Genomic DNA, 18,814 nt, shown 5'->3' on the forward strand with positions numbered 1-18,814 from the left:
TCACCACATGTAGAAATTTGCTGCACTTCAACACTGCTACCAATGGCTGCCAATGGCCGCTTAGTTTCTCCCCCTCCTTAGTAATCTTTCTGAGAATGATTGTGAAACTTGCCTTAAATAAAATATGTATATGTAACTAGCCTTGTGGGTAGCAGATTTCAATGACACCTCAAATCACCTTCTTCCCAACTTCACAACACTAGGTTTAATACCCTTAGTACGAGTCAGTCCCCTAAGAATCTTAGACTTATTCTTCCCAGCCCACCAAACATCTGTGCTGACATCTCCTGTGAACTCCTCACCACATTGTGCGTGTCTGAAAGTTAGGATGCAGTGTTGCCTTCAAAACCATGTAACACAATCTAATGCCTGGAAGAGTCACAGTAGGCTTAAAATAAACACTTGTTGAATTCATTAAGTGATGTTGAGTTTGTTGTTGAATCACACCAACAGGTGAGATTCTCCATTGTATGCCCAATTCCTACCTGCATTATGTAGGTTGTGTCTTTCTTTTACAAGGTGTAGTTGCCTACTTTATCTACTTTTCAGCGTGTATTTACCTACTGGACCTAAATTCCCTGTACTGAGTAAATTTATAACAAAGGACATGTAAAGGAGCGCAATATTTTTGGATATATAATTTTTAAAAACATCATAAACTATTATTTTAAAATTACTTTCCTTAAGGGCGCCTGGGTTGCTCTGTTGGTGGAGTGACCAACTCTTGGTTTTGGCTCAGGTCATGAGATTATGGTTTGGGGTCAAGCCCCATGCTGCCAGCCCAGAGCCTGCTTGGGATTGTCTCTCTCTTCCTCTCTCTGCCCCTCCTCAACTTACACTGTCACTGTCTCTCTCTCTCTCTCTCTCTCTCTCAAAATAAATAAATAATCTTTAAATACATAAAATTACTTTCATTAAACTTCTTTAACGTTCATTCTTTTAATTAAGATCATTTCTGCTCAATAACATCACTTGTCTTTGATCAGGGTTTCCTTTTCATTGAAAGTGCTAGTTTTTCTTAACACCTGGAAGTCCCAAAAGGCATTCTTATCAAATAGAAAATATCATTCTGAAAATTGAAATTTTTGTACTATTTTACTGGCATTGGAGATCCAGGAATAAAAATAGTGTATATTACTCTTCCATAGGTCATAATGTGTCAGTGCACTGTATTTTTACCACAATTTCAAGGTTTTTTTTTTTTTTTTGCTTTTTCTTTTTTCCTCTTACATTCCTATCAATTTTAAAACATTTTTGAGGGGCGCCTGGGTGGCGCAGTCGGTTAGGCGTCCGACTTCAGCCAGGTCACGATCTCGCGGTCCGTGAGTTCGAGCCCCGCGTCAGGCTCTGGGCTGATGGCTCGGAGCCTGCTTCCGATTCTGTGTCTCCCTCTCTCTCTGCCCCTTCCCCGTTCATGCTCTGTCTCTCTCTGTCCCAAAAATAAATAAAACGTTGAAAAAAAAAAAAAACATTTTTGAAAAATAATACCATGACAGACTTACACATTCTGGCTACTGATTAAACCCTTTGGAGGAATGCACAAAGAGCTGTGAAGGAAGGTATTAATAGATAAGGAAGACTTCATGTGAACATCTGAAAGTGAATACTGACAGGCCAATTTTGTAGGACCAGAGAACACACTTGAACTGCAAAAGAGGGGCATTTGGGTGGCTCAGTCGGCTGATCGTCCCACTTTGGCTCAGATCATGATATCACGGTGGGTGGTTTTGAGTCCTGCTTCGGTGGGTGGTTTTGAGCCCTGCTTCGGGCTCTATGCTGACAGCTTAGAGCCTGGAGCCTGCTTTGTATTCTGTGTCTCCTCTCTCTCTGCCCCTTCCCTGCTCGCACTCTGTCTCTCTCTCAAAAATAAACATAAAAAAAAATTTTTTTTAAAAGAACTGTAAGAAGAGATGATCCACTATCACAGACTTGGGGAAGATATGCTATACTATTTATGTAAAGATGTTAATGAAAATTCAATGAATTGTATTCATTTACCAACATCAACTAAGCCTGATACATGTTATGCCTTCATTCATTCAGCAGCCTTTTGGGAGAAATAAACTTCAGTGTTTAACAAGGTGCATATGATTCCTCAAGCCTGAGGCCATCCCAAGGATATATTCATGCAGTGGATAAAGGATATCTCTAAGCATTTAACTCCTCTTTATTGTTTCTGAAGGCAGATCCATATTTCCCCCTGGAAGAACACGGTTTAGGTTAACCTCTATATTGTCTTCCACCTGTTTAGTCAAAATCAAGAATCCCTTCAAGGACCCCTGAGACAGGCTCTTTGACATATTCAAAATGAAAGTTAACAATAATACTTCATTTTTGTTGAATAAGATGGCCACAAAGTACCTTCAAGGTTTCATTCTGAAAGCACCCCTACATAAGCCCTTTCAATGTTGTTAACCACCAATTTAGTATTAACAATGACCCGTTAGTATGTGACTAACTTGAATTTAAATAAATAAATTAAAAAAAAAAAGACAATTGGGCCTTTAGATAAACTAGATACTGATGACTTCTTTGATGCCCAAGATGAGAAAGGGAATTTGTTTTAAAGGATACATTACGGACAAAAAGGATGTTTTTTTGAGAAACTAGGAGTCTTAGACTGATTCCATTTTATTTGTGGTGAATCTTGTTGTTGTTGTTGTTAATGTCTCAGTTGCCCTGGATGGACATATCTCTTAGTAATGCAATAACTTTGAGAATCTAATTGTTTCAACTTTTTCTGTTTACTAAGTTAAACTTCGTTAGAGGTCATTAGCAAAACTTCACAAATCATAGCTTCCAAGCAATGTGCTTTATGATCAAATCACTTTTTTTTTTTTTTTTTTTTTACCACATGAGTAAAGAGTTGTTCAGAGATTAGGCTCATATATTAGAGGAAAAGAAAATTGTTTAATTCAGTGTCATGGGTAACATCTAGTTCTGCTTCATGATTACTCTAAATTTACTTGCAATGTTCAATCTTGGGCTTTGGGCCATGACACAGGTGTTCTCTAAGAACTTCTTTAGGACTGAATAAAGCAAAGTCTCCCGTGGAGAACCTAGTGAGCCACTGGAAGGATTGTACCTGTAGGAGTTGGCGGCAAATACCGATTCCTAACCTCAAGCTTTCAGTTCTTTATTTAGACATCAATAAGCAAAGAAAAGAGGGAAAGTGCATAAACTGATAATGATTATGGTATCAAAACACTATTAATTGCTTATTCGTGACACTCTAGGGTGAATTACTGTCACAGAGCGTATGTGGGCTCTGCAGTCAGAGAAACGTGAGTTAAAAATACGAATGGGCTGCTTAATGGATGTGTGAGTTTGGACTTTACTCAGTTTCCCTAAGCATCAGTTCTGTTTCTCATGGAGTTGAAATTTGAAGGGTGTTTTGGGAACTAACTGATATAATATAAATGCAAGTGCTCTATAAACTATGTGGCACTTACTATGCTTTAAGAAGAGCTGGTGTATTTACTTTATTTTCTTTTAGTTGAAATTGATTTCCAAGTCTGGGAACATTATTAATACTATCTGTGATTGAGCAAAGCCATTATTGATTCCAATGAAATTCTAAGGACTTTTATATTCTATCTCATTTAGCCTTTATGACACATCTTTGGAACTTTTATCTTTATTCCCAAACGAAGCACCAGGGTCAGTGTGGTTTTGTACATGAGATATATTTATACAGCTGACAAGTGATAAATATAATCACAGATTCTCTAAATTAAAGTCTGTTCTCTTAAAGAAAGTATGATATAACTTGTATTCAATTAGAAACACAAGCACAGAGATGGTAATTTTCTGCTTTTTATTTAATAGAGAATGAATGAATTGATATAATAAAGAAAAATATACTAACATATCTTTACATTTTAAAAAATATATCCAGTTACAAAATAAAACTCCAATATACCCTATTTGATCTAATTAAAAGTTGAACTGATAATTGATGAATCAATGATACGGTTTGGGAGACTTCCATTGCCTTCTATATGTCTGACTTACCTCTCATTTTCATACAGGCTCACTAACACGCAGAATGGCTGGATACAAAAAATACTAGCAATTGCTATTGTTGTAATCCAAGGAAACCAATGTTCCTGGACATATGTCCTCTCCGTGAACCCCTTTGCTTTCTATGTTAATATTTTGGTTAAATTTTCATTTTATCTAGAGGGAATGTATTTCTTTGAATGACAAAGGAATGAATGTATAAAAGGGGAAAAAATCAGAAGATGTTTTAAAACCATCCACTATGGCTGCTACACAGATTCTGTATAATATAAGCTACTCCGTGTTTTATATATTGTCTTCACTGCTGCCTCAAGGGGGATAATTCAGTGAATCCAAATTGCCAGAACAGAAGTACACACAAAACACTAAGGAATATAAAGCATAATACATATTAGTATTAAAATTAGAAAAGGAAGCTGTGGGACTGTGTCTGATGAGACAGGAAAAAAAAAAAAAAAAAAAGCAAGCAAACAACCATACTAAGGGGAAAGTTCATGTCCCCTGACAGTATTTTTCAGAGATTAACAACCTAGCTCATAACACATAGCTGTACTGAATGCATCTCTAACCTGTGCCATCTTTAAAAAACTGATAATCTACTACCTAGTACTAAGTCTTTTCTTTACTCCATATTTTAATCTGCATTTCAATAACTTAATCTGCCTTTCAGTAAGAATTTTTGGTATTATAATATGGCTAATACTTTATAATTTTTTTCCTTCTCCCTCTGTTTCTCACCAGTAATGGCAGTTGAAGAGTTTCTGGTTTTGAACGATTACAGTTCCAATTTATGTGCCAAGTATAATCTTAGGAATTACTCCTTTCCTACTAGACTATAATAATATAATCATGCCCAAGTAGTATAATGTGAGTGTAAAACACCAATAAAATTGTGCATGTCCTAGGTAAAAGCTATAGATATTTGCAGGTTCCCACAGATTCTTAAATGTGTGTGAAATAAACACAAGTTTTTGCCTTTGTTTTGTTTTTCAAGTCAGGTTATCACACTGGCTGTTAGGCCTCAAGACCTAAGGCAAATTACTCAACCCTTCTGAACATCTGTTTGCCCACTTGTAAGAAAGATATAATTAGTCTATGTTGCCATATAGCTGTGCAGATTAAATACCTAGGACATACCTAGTTGAGCATATGGCACAGAATAACTACTCTCTAAAGAAGAGATAGTATTATTCATGAAATCCCTATCAAACTTTCATGTGGCATAAATATAATAGTGACTGCCTAAATATTTGTCTTTACATATTATAAAATATAATAGAAATAAACAAGGGGGAGTATATAAAAAAATAACACATGCCCTGAGCATAACTAGAAAGCAAAAGATATATGACTTTTAAATAATTTATAAGCAGTAAAATAGACATTCAACTCTATTAGCTGAGTGAGAAGAACTAGACAGATACTATGGATATTGTGCAAAAATATAATTGCTAGAGAATTTGTTTCATATTATTTATAGCTTTAAAAAGGAAATGTAAAAAAAAAAGAAGGAAAATGTGATATTAGTAACAGAAAATAAAATTTAAGGATAAATCAATTAAAAGAGTGTTTCCTCAAGTCTTTTTACTTTTTTTTTTTATTTTTTTTTTATTTTTGGGACAGAGAGAAACAGAGCATGAACGGGGGAGGGGCAGAGAGAGAGGGAGACACAGAATCGGAAACAGGCTCCAGGCTCCGAGCCATCAGCCCAGAGCCCGACGCGGGGCTCGAACTCACGGACCGCGAGATCGTGACCTGGCTGAAGTCGGACGCTTAACCGACTGCGCCACCCAGGCGCCCCTCCTCAAGTCTTTTTAAAACCTTTTTATTATTTGGAACAATCAGGAAAATGATTAATACTTTATAGCTACTGGCTATATTCAGAATTGTAAATCAGTGAGGAAATTGAACCTACAGACAGTTTGAAAGATAGACACAACATAGTTACTTTCAGTGTACAAGAAAGCTTAAGCAAATGAGCACAGTCTTGCTGCCGGAAGCTGAGCTATCCAACCAGCCTGATGGCAGAGCCCAGGCGGTGGACGGATCAGGACTGCAGGGCTGCCCATCAACAGTGAAACTTCTTGTACTCCCACTTTTAGGTAATTTGGCCTTAATAAAAGTACCTGGGGAATTGTCTGCTGGGGAATTGTCCTCGACAGGCCCCCTGGGAAAAGAACCATTGGGGAAAGAAAATAAGGTTCCTTAAGCTGGAGTTGGACTCTGGCACCTTGCAAATATCTGTGAGCTGGATATGGGAGCATATTGTAGAAGTCAAAATTTTGTTTTTCCTTTAGTGGATCTTCCCAATAACATCCTTTCTTGTTAATACATACTTTCATTTGTTTCTAGAAAACACTACTTTATGAAGCAAAGTTTTGAAAGCTTGTTTTACTTGCTGGTTCCTCAGGGTATAAATAAAAGGGTTCAACATAGGGGCAATTGAGGTGTTGAGAATAGCTACCCCTTTGGTCAGTGATGCTCTTTCTTTTGCTGAAAGCTTGACATACATGAATATACAGCTCCCATAAGAGATGGAAATGACAATCAAGTGAGAGGAACATGTGGAGAAAGCCTTTTTCCTCTGAGTAGCAGACGGGATTCTCAGAATGGTGCTAAGAATGCACATGTAGGAAAGAATCACGAATGCCAACGTGAAGAGCAGAGTAACAAAAGCACAGTAAAAGCCAATCATCTCTAAAAGCCATGTATCTGAGCACGAGAGTTGTAAAATGGGGAAATAGTCACAGGAGAAATGATCGATTACATTGGCAGCACAGAAATCTAGCTGGAGGATGAGCATGAGTGGTGGGAAAATGGTAAGGAATCCCCCCAGCCATGACCCAAAGACCAGTAGGGTGCAGATTTTCTTGTTCATGATGGTGGTGTAGTGAAGAGGCCTGCAGATGGCAACGTAGCGATCAAAAGACATGGCAGTGAGAAGAAAAAACTCAGACACACCCATGAAGATGAAGAAAAATAGCTGAGCTAAACAATCATTATAGGAAATGGTCTTGACTTTAGTAATGATTGTCCCCCAAAATCTGGGGATAGACACACTGGTGAATGTAATTTCTAAGGAGAAATTCCACAGGAAGAAAATACATAGGACAGTCTGTCAAGGTGAGGATGATGATGGTTGGGTTTCCAGTGACACTTAATATATAAGCCTTAAGCAGAATGATAAAGATTATAGCCTAAAGCTTTGGGTCATCTGAGATGCCCAAGAGAACAAATTCTAATCATTGTATGGTTTCGCATACTGATTTTTATCATCTTTAAGCAAAATCTGTGAAAAACAAAACAGAGTTTGTGAATGGTAAAGGAATTGAAGATCAAATGTTTGCACTGTTAGTTCCAATGAAATGAAGCCAATGGAACTTTTTTCCTGTTTGCCTTTTTGCAATATCCACTCAGTCCCATTAAGTAGAAATATTTTGCACATCCTCTGTTGAAAAGGAAAAATGTATTCTTAGGTCTATATTAAAAGTCCACTCACGAGTGACTTTATATAGCATCTGTGCTTGTAAACAAATTTTCTATATGTGCAATACATCTCTTATTTATATATTTCTACAACAATATTTAGTAATTATATCTGTAATTTAGACATTGAGATATTGTTTTCAGGTTTCCAGGATTGCATGCTTTTAGGACTGAAATATCTAATTTTGAGTTTTAATTTTTATGCCATGTATAAACTTTAGTTTGTTGTAAAGCTTTGTTGGAAACTGATGACTCAAACACAATTCCTGAGCTTAATTAATAATAACTGTCATTATTTTTATTCTTAATATACATTCTTTTTAACACGCTCATTAGATAAATGTATTTCTAATCATAAAAATATAGGACTAGAATTGTCTTAGCTGTAATAAGAGTAAAGTTCTTAATTTATGGGAAAAAAAACCTTGATATCCATACTTACATAGATAGAGCTATATCAGTAATATAGTCCCTTTATATCATTTTTATGTTCCTCATTTAAATTAACAATTAACTTTGTTTTGTAACTATATTCACTTTGTCTTTTCACTCTTAAACTTGTTTGAGTACAAGAAGGGACTCATAAAGGAGTTTTTTTTTTTTAATCACAAAGTGTCTTATTGCCTTCTTTCTAGAAGACTAAGTAAAAAATTCTCTACAAGATTTACTTTATAGAAACCACAAATTGCTAAAATGTAGTCTATATTACTTCTGTCTATGTTGTTCTCTCTTTATCTTAGCAACCAGCTTTTATTTGTGCTATTTATTGTACTTTTTTAAAAAATGAAGATCACTGGCAATGTAATGTGAATCAAGTTAGTATCAGTAATTAATTCTCACATGTCACATTTTATACACTAGAATGAAATTCACTTATTATGCATTGTCATATTTCAAAGAGCTCCTTTTTATGTCTGTACTTCTTTTTACAGCATTAACTGGAGAAGTCAGTAGGTGGTGTCAAAGATTGTATTGTGCCTTATTTTCCTTTTTTTATGTTTTTTCCTTGACAACCAGCATTGTCTTCCTTTAGAAAAAGACACATTTTTGGGGCGCCTGGGTGGCTCAGGGTGTGCTTCCAACTTCAGCTCAGGTCATGATCTCATAGTTCATGAGTTCGAGCCCCACATCGGGCCCTGTGCTGACAGCTCAGAGCCTGGAGCCTGCTTCAGATTCTGTGTCTCCCTCTCTCTCTCTGCCCTTCCCCACTCACATTATCTCTCTGTTTCTCAAAAATAAATAAACATTAAAAATTTTTTTAAAAAGACACATTTTTGACACATTTCAGCAAAATTGGCATATCAAAAGACAGAGACTGTTAATAGTTTTTGAACAAACTGAAATATTAAAATATAAAATTAAAAATAGTAAATATGTTAAAGTAGTAATTTGGAGATCCCTGCAATGTATTCCAAAAAATAACCTTATTAATGGGAGAAAGATAAAAATACATTTATTCACAAATACAAAACATACTTTATTTTTGATATGTCTAATGATCCCAGACAAAAATATAATCCCAGATTTTCTTAATTTGCTTAAAATATGGGAGGCAATGCATTCATAATCTACTTCAGGAGACTTTTTGTCCTTCATTTACCCTTGCTCTGTCTGTTGCATTTTCACACAGAGAAAATGCAGGCTTGATTGCTGTATAGCCTCTGCTAAAAGGAAAGGAATTTTTCTTTATCTCTTTTATCTTTCCATATAAGCATAAACATTGTTGTGACCTAAATTTCAAGAAATTACTATTGTAACCCTGAGAGTGCTTTAAGTAAATTTCCAGGGAATACTGCTTCCTGACTGTAAGGTAAAACATTTCAAAGCTCACTGGATATGATAAAGATTGATACTATCCGAAGATAAAACAAATTTACCTTCTCTAGTCACTTTATAAATGTATGAGAGACCAGAATAAAGAAAATCAGAATGCAGGCAAGATCGTCTTACGCGGTATAGTGATGTCATAACATCCATCTTTCCAGAAAGCTAAGCAATACAGTGAGACTAAAAGCAAACATGTGCCTACCAGTGTGTACAATCAACCTGGTTTCCCCTTGGCTGTATTTAATTTTTCTAGTATGCACATGGCATTCAATCTATACTCAGGAGATAAGTTATTCTCAGTTGCTTCGGGTTCATTAAATATAGAGCTGAACTCCACCACAGTAAACCCTTCATTGAGGGTGGCACTCAGGTTTTATTCATTTATACATCTCTACCAGAACAAAGAAGAATGAATTAGTCAAGAAAGAATTGTAATATTAAAAATTTTTTAATGTTTCTTTATTTTTGAGAGAGAGAGAGAGAGAGAGTGTGAGTGGGAGAGGGTCAGAGAGAGAGTGAGACACAGAATCCGAATCAGGCTGCAGGTTCTGAACTGTCAGCACAGTGCCCGATGCAGAGCTCAAACTCATGAAGGATGAGATCAGATCTGAGCTGAAGTCAGATGCTTAACCGACTGAGCCGCCTAGGCACCCCCGTAATATTTTTAAAAATCAGAAAGGTATTTTAAACTCATTTTTTCATTTTTTCATTTTAAGAGTTATATAGACTTAATGCCTTGAGAAATAATGTCAGAGAATCAATTATCAAATCAATGGTATATGATGTCAGATGGCATGGCCCTTATGTTTTCTAACTCATCCTCCATTTGCCCTCACATCATCAAATCAACCAGTATTAAATATTTATAGTATATCCTTTCAGAGATTGTTTCTGTATATTCACTCACAAACACAGTCATATTCACACACCCAGAGGCAATTTTTAAAATATAGTAATGCAGTTTTACTACAGAAAATATTTTTGCAATTTTTCTTTTTTTCTTTTTCAGTTAACAATATACAATGGGTATCATTCCTTATAAATTTTCTACATGGGACTCATCCTTTTATAACGAGTTCATGGAACACCAAAGGAGACTTCTAATAATTTAATAATTACATTGTTTGTTAAGATTCAGGGGATTGACTTGCCATCGATTTTACATCATTTGCTACAATGCTAAGTCCATTTTTATGCTCATTTGCATATATACAAGTGCTACCTGAAAATATATATGAGTACCAAATCTTGATAGATACTTCAAAATTTCACTCCTACAGACAAGAATGTGTCCTTTTCATTGCATCCTAACCATCACAGGTATTAAAAATCATTTATACATTTTATAAAAGAAAAAATTGGAGCCATAATTCACATAATGATATAGTATCATATAGATCAGATCACAGTTCCTAGATTTTGAGGTTAAAGTGACCCAATATCTTAGTAAAATTGCAAAATTTATTTAATTTACAAAATGTATTAATCCTTTATATCAATTTCTTTATTCATAAAATGGGAGGACTAGTAGTCTTAACTCATAGGATATTGTAAAAATTAAGTGAAATAATGAATGGAAGTCATTCACCCTCACATATGTTATTTTCCCTACTGGAACTGGTTTCTTTGGCATCTAAATTCACTTCTAATCATTCATAAATGTTAATTTATCTGTTTATTTGCTTATATTTGAGTATAGTTGACACAAAACTATTAGTTATATTGGTACATTAGTTACATTATTACATTAGCTTCAGGTGGAAAAGTAGTGATTCTATGAGTTTATACATTATGCTACATTCACCACAAGTGTAGCTATACAATGCTGTTACCATACAATGCTATTACAATAACATTGGCTGTATTTCTCATGCAGCATGTTTTATTCCTATGACTCATTCATTCCATAATGGAAGCCTGTACCTCTCACTCCTATTTAGCCATTTTGTACCCCTGCTCCCCTCTGGCAACCTTCATTTTGTTCTATTTATGGTCTTTTTGTCTGTTTTTTTGTGTTTGTTTATTCCTTTGTTTTGTTAATGCTAGTTTAATTTTACCCTTTATAGTAGTCTTCTTGATTCTTTGATTTTCTCAAACTTTGGTAATTCCCTGTGCTACCTCTTTGTAGTAGTAATTATATTTTGATTGTTAACAAGGTGTCATCCTTCCTAGAATAAGTTTCACAGTGTGCTACACATGTGGTTATTTAAAGTATGAATCCAACAAAGTAGGTTTAGAGGGAACATACCTCAGCATAATAAAACCCATATATGAAAAACCCACAGCTAATATCATCCTCAATGGAGAAAAATGGAGAGCTTTTCCTCTATAGTCAGGAACAAGACCAGGATGTCCATTTTCACCACCGGTATTTAACATAGTACTGGAAGTCCTCGAAATCTGCAAGGAGGAAGTAAAACTTTCACTATTTGGAGGTGACATGATACTATATATATAGGAAACCCAGAGTCACCTGTGTGGCTCTCAGTTGGTTAAACATCTGACTCTTGATTTTGGCTCAGGTCATGCATCATCTCATGGTTTGTGAGATCCAGCCCCACATTGGGATCTGTGCAGACAGCGCCCAGCATGCTTGGGATTCCTTCTCTCCCTTTCTCTCTGCTCCTCCCCAGCTTGTTCTCTCCCTCCCCCCCCTTTCTCTCTCTCAAAATGAAAAAATAAATGTAAAAAACAAAACCAGAAAAATGAATTCAGTAAACTCACAAGATACAAAGTCAATCTACAGAAATCTGTTGCATTTCTATACACCAATGATGAAGCAGCAGAAAGAAAAATTAAAACAACAATCCCATTTAAAATTATACCAAAAACAATAAGATACATAGGAATAACCTAACCAAAATGGTGAAAGAACTATACTGAAAACTATAAAACTATAAAACTATACTGATGAAAGAAATCGAAGATGACACAAGCAAATGGAAAAACATTCCATGTTCCTGGATTGTAAGAACAAATATTGTTAAAATGTCTATACCACACAAATGCAATCCCTATCAAAATACCAACAGCAATTTTCACAGAGTTAGAACAATCATAAAAATTTGTATGGAAACAAAAAAGACCCCAAATAGACACAGCAACCTTGAAAAAGTAAAGCAAAGCAGAAGGCATCACGATTCCAGACTTCAAGTTACATTACAAAGCTGTAGTGATCAAAACAGTATGGTATTAGCACAAAAAGAGACACATATAGATCCATAGAACAGAATGGAAAACCTATAAATGAACCCACAACTATATGGTCAGTTAACCTTCAACAAAACAGGAAATAATATCCAATGGGAAAAAGACAGTCTCTTTAAAAAATGGTGTTGCACAGCAACATACAAAAGAATGAAACTGGACTAGTTTCTTACACCATACACAAAAATAAATTCAAAATTGATTAAATGTGAGAGCTGAAACCATAAAAATCCTAGAAGAGAGCCCAGGTAGTAACCTTTCACATCAGCTGTAGAAATTATTTTCTAGATATGTCTCCTGAGGCAAGAGAAACAAAAGCAAAAATAAACTATTGAGACTACACCAAAATAAAAGTTTCTACACAGCAAAGGAAGCAGTCAACAAAACTAAAAGGCGACCTATGGAATGGGAGAAGATATTTGCAAATGATACATCTGCTAAAGGGTTAGTATTCAAAAATTTTAAAGAAATTATAAAACTCAACACTCCAATAACAAATAATCCAGTTAAAAAATGGGCAGAAGACATGAATACACAGTTTTTTACAAAGAAGATATCCAGATATGAAATAGACACATGAAAAGATGCTTAGAATCACTGATCCTCAAGAAAATACAAATCAAAACTACAATAAGGTATCACCTCACACCTGTCAGAATGGTTAAAATCAACAATATAAGAAATAACAAGTTTCATAAGGATGTGGAGAAAGGGGACCCCTTTTGCACTGTTGGTGGCAATGCAAAATGGTACAGCCACTGTGGAAAACAATATGGAGTTTCCTCAAAAAGTTAAAAATAGAACTACCCTATGATCCTGCAATTGCATTACTAGATATTTACCTGAAAGATACAAAAATTCAAAGGGATACATGCACCCCAATATTTGTATACATATATATGCATATATAATGGAATATTACTTAGCCATATATGATGGAATATTACTTAGCCATGAAAAATAATGAAATCTTGCTATTTGCAATGATGTGGATGGAGGTAAGAAAGTATTAAGCTAACCAAAATAAGTAAGTCAGAGAAAGACAAATACTGTATGATCTCACTCATATGTGGAATTTCAGAGACAAAACAAATGAGTAAAGGGAAAAAAAAGAAAGAGGGAGGCAAACTAAGAAATAGACTCTTAACTATAGAGAACAAACTGTTACCAGATGGGAGGTAGTGGAGGATGGGTGAAATAGTTGATGGGGATTAAGGAGGGTATTTGTGATAGCAATGGGTATTGTATGGAAGTGTTGGGTCACTGAGTTGTATACCTGAAACTAATATTACACTATATGTTAACTAACTAGAATTTAAATAAAGATTTAAAAATAAACACTCAAAAAAGTTAATTGATTTATTAAGGAATAAATGAACAAACAGTTCTCCTTTCAAGATCTGGGATTTACTGAGTAAAAAGAATTTATTTTAGAATACCTTGTTGCAGAGGTCTTACTCTCCCTGGGATATTCTAGAGCTTAATATTTAGATTTGTGCTAGCCTCATGGGAAATTACACTACTTTAGTGGTGATATAATTCATTACCCTGCTTTTATCACTCCTTTTTCTCATTTTTTTCCTCCATTACATTAGAAATATAATTTTCAACCAGGTTGTAAAGATATTGGAATTTATATGAGTGGGTTACATGGATTAAATATTCATAGTCTCAGGATCTTGACATAATGTCCTATAAATTGAACAAAAAGATGCAGAATGAGTTTCATCTCTTTTTTTTAATATATGAAATTTATTGTCAAATTAGTTTCCACACAACACCCAGTGCTCATCCCAAAAGATGCCCTCCTCAATACCCATCACCCACACTCCCCTCCCTCCCCCCATCAACCCTCAGTTTGTTCTCAGTTTTTAAGAGTCTTTTATGCTTTGGCTCTCTTCCACTCTAACCTCTTTTTTTCTTTTTCCTTCCCTTCCCCCATGGGTTTCTGTTAAGTTTCTCAGGATCCACATAAGAGTGAAAACATATGGTATCTGTCTTTCTCTGTATGGCTTATTTCACTTAGCATCACACTCTCCAGTTCCATCCATGTTGCTACAAAGGGCCATATTTCGTTCTTTCTCATTGCCCTGTAGTACTCCATTGTGTATATAAACACAATTTCTTTATCCATCCATCAGTTGATGGACATTTAGGCTCTTTCCATAATTTGGCTATTGTTGAGAGTGCTGCTATAAACATTGGGGTACAAGTGCCCCTATGCATCAGTACTCCTGTATCCCTTGGGTAAATTCCTAGCAGTGCTATTGCTGGGTCATAGTGTAGGTCTATTTTTAATTTTTTGAGGAACCTTCACACTGTTTTCCAGAGCAGCTGCACCAGTTTGCATTCCCACCAACAGTGCAAGGGGGTTCCCATTTCTCCACATCTTCTCCAGCATCTATAGTCTCCTGATTTGTTCATTTTGGCCACTCTGACTGGTGTGAGGTGATATCTGAGTGTGTCTCTTTAACAAATGGTGCTGGGAGAACTGGACAGCAACATGCAGAAGGTTGAAACTAGACCACTTTCTCACACCATTCACAAAAATAAACTCAAAATGGATGAAGGACCTGAATGTGAGACAGGAAACCATCAAAACCCTAGAAGAGAAAGCAGGAAAAGACCTCTCTGACCTCAGCCGTAGCAATTTCTTACTTGACACATCCCCAAAGGCAAGGGAATTAAAAGCAAAAATGAACTATTGGGACCTCATGAAGTTAAAAAGCTTCTGCACAGCAAAGGAAACAATCAACAAAACTAAAAGGCAACAACAGAATGGGAAAAGATATTTGCAAATGACATATCGGATAAATGGCTAGTATCCAAAATCTATAAAGAGCTCACCAAACTCCACACCTGAAAAACAAATAATTCAGTGAAGAAATGGTCAGAAAACATGAATAGACACTTCTCTAAAGAAGACATCCGGATGGCCAACAGGCACATGAAAAGATGCTCAATGTCACTCTTCATCAGGGAAATACGAGTCTCATCTCTTCTAATTTGCTCCCAATACTGATATCACACTATGGACAAAGCCAATGAAAAAAGCAACAATTTGCAATTTCTGAGACTAGGTCTTTGGTTATTTTTAAAGTATCTGCATTGTCTGTTGCCAACTTGACCTTACAAATACTTTCTTAGTTGTTCTCTCAGTGGAGTGGAAAAATTGGGATGCTATTTCTGACAGTTCCCTTCTCTGAATGGTTCTAATTTATATTTTGTCCGTGAGAGGACTTGGTACAAAATTTGGAAGTTGGAAGGGAAGCAGAGGATATTGTTCAGTTTGTAGTCAGGCTGGTGAGTGGAGGCTAGATCCATAGTGGATTTTCAGAAAGTATTTGAGAACTACCTACCCACTTTATTGTTAAGATTATTGGTAGATGCTCTCTCAGAAATAACTGAGAGTCACTATGATTTCCCATTAAGCTTTCTTGACCCATTTTCTATAAGGCTTCAACATGAGATACTTGGTGTTAGTTTCCTCAACATTCTGTCTGGTGTTCAAACGTTTCCTTCTCTATCTCTGTCATTAGTTTTATTTATTTTATTTTTAAAGTTTATTTTTATTTATTTTTGAGAGAGAGAGAGAAGGGAAGAGAGAATACCAACAAGGCTTCACACTATGAGCATAGAGCCTGATGTGGGGCTTGATCTCATGAACAGTGAGATAATGACCTGAGCGGAGATAAAGAGTTGGATGCTTAACTGACTGAGCCATGCAGGCACCCCTATTTCATTATTTTTAAAAGCTACAATTCCTCCATTATCTCCTTTATTTCCAAAGTAGTTACAGAAATCCTACCTTCAAATGAACCCTGACTAATAATAGGACCCATGCTATAAGAATTTACAAATTTGTGATTTCCTATAATTACAATATTTTGTGATTTCATATATATATATATATGACAGTATAACTTTAAAACAAATAAATATGCTGACTCATGAGAGGTTAGCAAAGACAGGAGGTAAGACCGTGTACTATTATTCTTCAGCATCTCTTTGTGAGTATCAACTCCTAAAGATCAACTGAGCTGCTAGCACAAAGGAGAAAAGTAGGTAGAATTTTGCATCATGCTACATTAGAAGAATAGAAGATGTTAATTAGGAGTTGGGATGAGATGCCAAAAAAGCCACAAAATGGTGATGGTATTCCTCTACATGTGTCCTTCTTATGTTCCTCTAAAAATAATTCCTGTAATTCTGTAACTCCAACTGCCATGGAGAATGGGAATTGAGTAGTAGATTCACCAAGGCATAGGGGGAATAACTCCTTCCAATTAGTTTCCCTTTGGCAGACGCTTATCAGAAGGACATTGTGGGAGGATACAGGCTTTTAGGGATTGACGTTTCAGTATATGGTGTGTGCTTGATTGTTACAGTGATCAAAGCAAATGACTCAGTCTTGTGGAAAGATTCCTCAGAGAATATGGGCACCAATGTGTGGGAATTGGGAGGGAAATCTGGCTATCACAAAAGATCACCAGAGATCTAAATTTTCTAAATCAAATATGCTAAATTAGATTTGGCTAAATTGCATTAACAAAAAGGAAAAAAGTAAGGATGCATGCAATAAAATGGGTAAATGTCAAAAATATGACTGAACAAGAGAAACCAAACTTTAAAGTTCACAATTTGTGATTTCTTTTATAAGAAATTCCAAAAAGAAAAAAGAGAAAAAAAGAAATTCCAGAAAAAAACAAAAGTAATGTATGTGACCATAGGACATCAGTGGATACCTGAATTCAATGGCAGGCATGGAGAGTAGAGGGAATGGTTTTGAAGAGGCAAAGAGAATTATTTAGTATAATGAAGATATTCTGCATATGTTTTGTCAATATTTGCCCAAATCTATGGGATAAAAATGATTGCATATGCTTTTATGTAAGATACACTTAATAAATTTGATTACATTGACACAACCAGAATGGATCAGGAATTTTTAATTTACAAATGGTTTAAAATATAGAAAGATCCCCAAACACAGAAATAAAAAATTAAACCTTGAATTTCTTCCAAGGGTCACTATCATTTGCATAATATAGTGATTTTGACCAACGTCCAGGGTTTGATTATTTCTACACAGAACAATAACTGATAATGTTTATAAATACTGTATACTGCAATCAACTTCTTCCAAACTCTTCTTCATGTTGGCACTTTTTGGCCTCTTCCTATGAATCACAAATGTTCTTAATGGCATCAGAGTGGTAAATCCTTTCCAGAAAATTTTCGATTTACTTTGCCCAGATCCATCAGAGGAATTAGTATCTATGGAAAATCTAGCCCTGGGAAATGTATTTCTTAGATTATAAGACTTGAAAATCAAAATTATTTCTTGGTCCATGGGCTGCAGAATAGTTGTGTTAGCAGCCATGAAAACAACATCAATCTTATTGTACAACTCCATGAGAGCTCTTGAGTGGTCAGGCACATTGTCAGTGAAAAGCAATATTTCAAAAGGAATCTTTTACTGAAAAGTCTCAACAGTGAGCTTAAAATATTTAGTAAACCATGTTTTAAACAGATGTGCTGTCATCTAGGCTTTGTTATTCAATTTACAGAGCACAGAGCGTAATTCTTTTTTTGTTTGTTTATTTTTGACAGAGAGAGAGACAGACAGAGACAGAGACAGAGTGGGGGAGGGGCAGAGAGAGCGAGAAGGAGACATAGAATCCAAAGCAGGCTCCAGGCTCTGAGCTGCCAGCATAGAGCCCAATGGGAGGCTCCAACTCACAGACTGTGAGATCATGACCTCAGCTGAAGTTGGATGCTTAACTGACTGAGCCACCCAGGCACCCTGGTTTAGCATAATTCTTAAGAGCCCAAGGATTTTCAGAATAGTCAATGAGCATTGGTTTCAATTTAGAGTTACTAGCTGCATTAGCCCTAACAAGAGAGTCAGCCTATCCTTTGGAGCTTTGAAGCAAGGCATTGGCTACTCTTCTTTGCTATAGAAGTTCTATATGGCATCTTTCCCACTATAAGTCTTTTTCATCTACATTTAAAAAATTGGTGTTTAGGCTACCTTCATTAATTATCTCAGCTAGCTCTTCTGGATAACTTGCTGCAGCTACTACATGATACTTCCTGCTTCATTTTGTAATTTTATGTTATGGAGATGGCTTCTTTCCTTAAATCTCATGAGCCTTTTTGGATAAATACCTAGTAGTGCAATTGGTGTGTGTATGTATGTGTGTGTATATATATATATATATATATATATATATATATATATATATATACATACATACATACATATACT

The 18,814-nt window shown here is 35.5% G+C and overlaps 2 protein-coding genes across 4 annotated transcripts in view; both read right to left on the bottom strand.

Moving 5' to 3' along the window:
* LOC112863862 (olfactory receptor 6C1) overlaps window positions 1-18,814 on the bottom strand; it is a 174,536-nt gene that overhangs the window by 42,194 nt on the left and 113,528 nt on the right. The gene's annotated exons all lie outside the window — the stretch shown is intronic.
* LOC147579110 (olfactory receptor 6C3-like) lies at window positions 5,831-7,421 on the bottom strand. Its single transcript, XM_086713150.1, has one exon. The coding sequence runs from the start codon at window positions 6,986-6,988 to the stop codon at window positions 6,362-6,364; it is 627 nt and encodes a 208-aa protein (XP_086569276.1). The 5' UTR covers window positions 6,989-7,421; the 3' UTR covers window positions 5,831-6,361.

Source organism: Puma concolor, chromosome B4 (assembly GCF_028749965.1).
Source record: "Puma concolor isolate L17-30 chromosome B4, mPumCon1.1.hap2, whole genome shotgun sequence".
Taxonomy (NCBI): domain Eukaryota; kingdom Metazoa; phylum Chordata; class Mammalia; order Carnivora; family Felidae; genus Puma; species Puma concolor.

Excerpts from the sequence above, each read along its gene's own strand:
- LOC147579110 (XM_086713150.1), bottom strand. The coding sequence starts at position 6,988 with ATGGGTGTGTCTGAGTTTTTTCTTCTCACTGCCATGTCTTTTGATCGC.